We start from the raw sequence: 3,129 nt of genomic DNA, 5'->3' as shown, positions 1-3,129 counted from the left end.
TAATTCTTAATAAATATTCAATAATTGTTGTTGATTGCAGATGTGTCTAGTAGTTCCCATTGATTTAGCTTGGAAAGCGGGGAGAATGGCGCTAGGCTTACCGCACCGTGACGTCACTGCTGGAAGATGGCAGGAGGGAGGGGCTACTATATTTGGGCAAAGATGGCCGCTCCCAGACTCAGTGATCGCAACGGATTTTTTTTCTTTTTGTTTTTTATTGATTAAAGCTAAATTCATTGAATCCCTGTGAACGTATTAATATTAGGTATAAATAATGATGAATTGATCATTCCTTGCTGACTGGACTTTTCCTTAACTTAACTGAATATATTTTTTCTCATATTTTTTTTTCCATATTTTACCTCTAAAATGATCTTTTCTGAACAGATTGTGAGAAATCCAAGTTGAACAGAAAGGAAACCTGAAACTCTTTCTGTGCTTTAGGAGCTTCTGACCCGATGCTGCTCAAACTGAAGGTGTGTTCTCACCGTGACGTGTTCGTAGTCCTGTCCCAGCTCATGGGACCCGGCCACCACCTCCCTCTCTGCGATCCACTGCTCCAAGTCGTCCACCTCCCTGTTGAGCTGGAAGAGTCGGAAACGCTCGTCCAGCTTCCCGCGTCGTTCTTCGGCCAGGTCCTTCAGGCCGGCGTACAGCTTATCCACCTTAGACTGACGCATGCCGATGCGCTCGCTGCAGGAGGAGCAGAGCATCAGCATTTGGTCCCCGGAGCTTTTCCCTCTAACAGATCAGAGCCTCACCTGTCAGGGTGGCCTGCAGCCACCAGGCCCCGGCTGGTGCTGGACAGCTGGTGGACGGTGTCGGCGTAATCCTCCACGGCCTGCTCCAGGATCTGGTGCTTCTTCAGCATGGCCACGGAGCTCTGCTCGTCCTGCGACACAGAGACACGCCGTAAAGGTGAACTGAAAGGTTTCATCACAACAAACCAGCAACGACCGCAGGAGGAAACGAGAGCGAAACGTGGAAGTAAAACGAAAAGTAAGAGAAGAAACACGAAAGCTGGGAACAGCAGGGAAATTACAACCGACTTCAAAAGGAAACTGAAATAAAAATCAGGTTGAGATAAATGAAACAAAGTTAAACAGAAACAGCATTTAGAAAAAACACAGAACTACTGATTGAGACCAAGTTAGAGAAAAGAACACTGGAAAAAATTGAAATCTAGTCATTTTTTCTTAAAATAAGTGTATTTGTTCTTATATTGAGGAGATAAGAGAGACATTTTGACAATGGAACAAGACAATTTACATTTAAAATAAGAAAACATCATTGCATTGTCATCTAATTATCTTATTTTAAGAGTAAAAATACTCATTCCATTGGCAAATCATCTGATTGACCTACTCAGATTAAGGGTAAGGATAGCACACAGGAAAAACGATCTAAAAATAAGAAAAAAATGTCTTAAAGTGTATTTACCCTTAATTTGAGTAGCAAAATGACTCTTAAAACTCTTAAAATAAGATAATTAGATAATATGCACTTGATATAAGACAATGCAATTGTTTTTTCTTATGTTAAACGTAAATTGTCTTGTTCCATTGATAAAATGTTTCTTTTAGCTCCTCAATCCAAGAACACAAAATGACTTATTTAGATTTAGATTTTTTCCAGTGCAGGACGGATCAACTCAGTTGCTGCATTTTAGGTTTTTGAAAGCTGAAATCTGAGCACCAGAGGACGAGAATGTTCACATTTTGGACAAAGAAGACAGGTGGTTTGAGAGGGGCGTGAAGGAAGCCATCTATGTTAAGAAAGAAAAACCAAACGACCCCCATTCCAAAGGGGGGGACCCGTTCATCCGTTTCTATTTGCATGTTTTCTAAACTAAAACCAGGCTTAGTTGGGCTGCTGGATAAAACCTGGAACTAAACGCTATTTCTGACATTTTGAAATGAAAAAGCTGTCAGTATGGAGCGCAGACTCTAAGCCGCACAAAGATGCATTTCTGCACAAGAACAGCTGGAAGAGCAGAGTTTGTCGGAGTTGAACACTCAGTCCCGGATCATTCTGGATCACTTTCACCCCCGCCTCTGCTCCCATGGTCCAGCTGCGGTCATGCAGAATGTGAACCGCCGCACGCCAGGAGGGCGGCATGACCAGACAGGAAGCAGCAGCACAGTGATGCATTTTAAAAGTCTGACCGCCCACTTGCTAACGTCTTTATTTAGTCAAGAAAAACTCACACCCATGAGTCGTCATGTTTTTATCATCAAAGATCCATCTTTAGCTCGTCGGTTTTCGTTATCGTCATAAAAAAAAAAGGAGCATAATTGAAATAAAACCATCGTTGACACAAAGAAAACCGTTTCCTGGTTGTTTTTTTCCTGAATTCTAAATCCTAGACTTTCTACCTTTTCCCATCAGTGAGACCCAGAGGAAGCGGAGATGTCCTCTCACCTTGGCCTTCTCCTCTGACATCATGTACAGCTCCTGCTCGCTCATCCAGGCCTCGGCCTCGGCGGCGTCGAAGTAGTACTGCTGGGCCTCGTGGGCCTCGCTGAGCCGGGAATGCCGCTTCTCCGTCTCCTTCTTGATCTGATCCCACAGCGCCTGCAGCTCGGTCAGCCTCTGGCGGATGGGTTCCGCCGTGGGGCTGTCGGCCCTCAGAACGTGCTGGCTGCGCTCAAAGATGTCGTCAAATCGAGGCTGATGTCCCTGGATCTCCTTCTGCAGCGTCTGCAGATTAAACACAAACAAGGTTTTTTATTTCAACCGACAAATAACAGAAACTTCCCTTCATCTTCAGACTGGAGTTCAAAGAACGTTTAGTCTCAGAAACTTTCTTTCCTACGTTCTAGAAAAACAATTATTGGAGCTTTGCTTATTATTATCTTCTCCAGACATAAAAAAAAATGGAAACTAAAACAGAAATTGTTTGGTCTGAAAAACATTTATTGCTCTAATAGATGAAGATGCCCAAACTCCTCAGCATGTTTTTCCTTTAGGGTATTAGTGTTGCGCCGATGCCATTTTTTGGCCCCGATACCGATACCCGATACCTGGCTGTGCAGTATCGGTTGATACCGATACCATAACAATGTAAAACAATTGCCATTATGGCTTTGTCAAGCTGCTGCCTACCTTTGTGAAGCAGGAAAAAATCTA

At 43.5% G+C, this 3,129-nt stretch overlaps 1 protein-coding gene across 1 annotated transcript in view; it reads right to left on the bottom strand.

Moving 5' to 3' along the window:
• Nucleotides 1-3,129, bottom strand: part of LOC107090937 (spectrin beta chain, non-erythrocytic 1-like) — an 84,017-nt gene that overhangs the window by 26,070 nt on the left and 54,818 nt on the right. The window contains exons 28-30 of the mRNA XM_015384592.1: nt 2,422-2,700; nt 762-892; nt 489-693 (exon numbers count right to left, since the gene is read on the bottom strand). Coding sequence (XP_015240078.1) covers nt 489-693; nt 762-892; nt 2,422-2,700 — 615 coding nt within the window. The remainder of the gene's footprint in view (nt 1-488; nt 694-761; nt 893-2,421; nt 2,701-3,129) is intronic.

This window comes from Cyprinodon variegatus, unplaced genomic scaffold, assembly GCF_000732505.1.
Source record: "Cyprinodon variegatus isolate N-32 unplaced genomic scaffold, C_variegatus-1.0 Scaffold317, whole genome shotgun sequence".
Classification (NCBI taxonomy): Eukaryota; Metazoa; Chordata; class Actinopteri; order Cyprinodontiformes; family Cyprinodontidae; genus Cyprinodon; species Cyprinodon variegatus.
The sequence above is the reverse complement of the archived record's forward strand: the minus strand, read 5'-3'. Positions and strand labels throughout refer to the sequence as shown.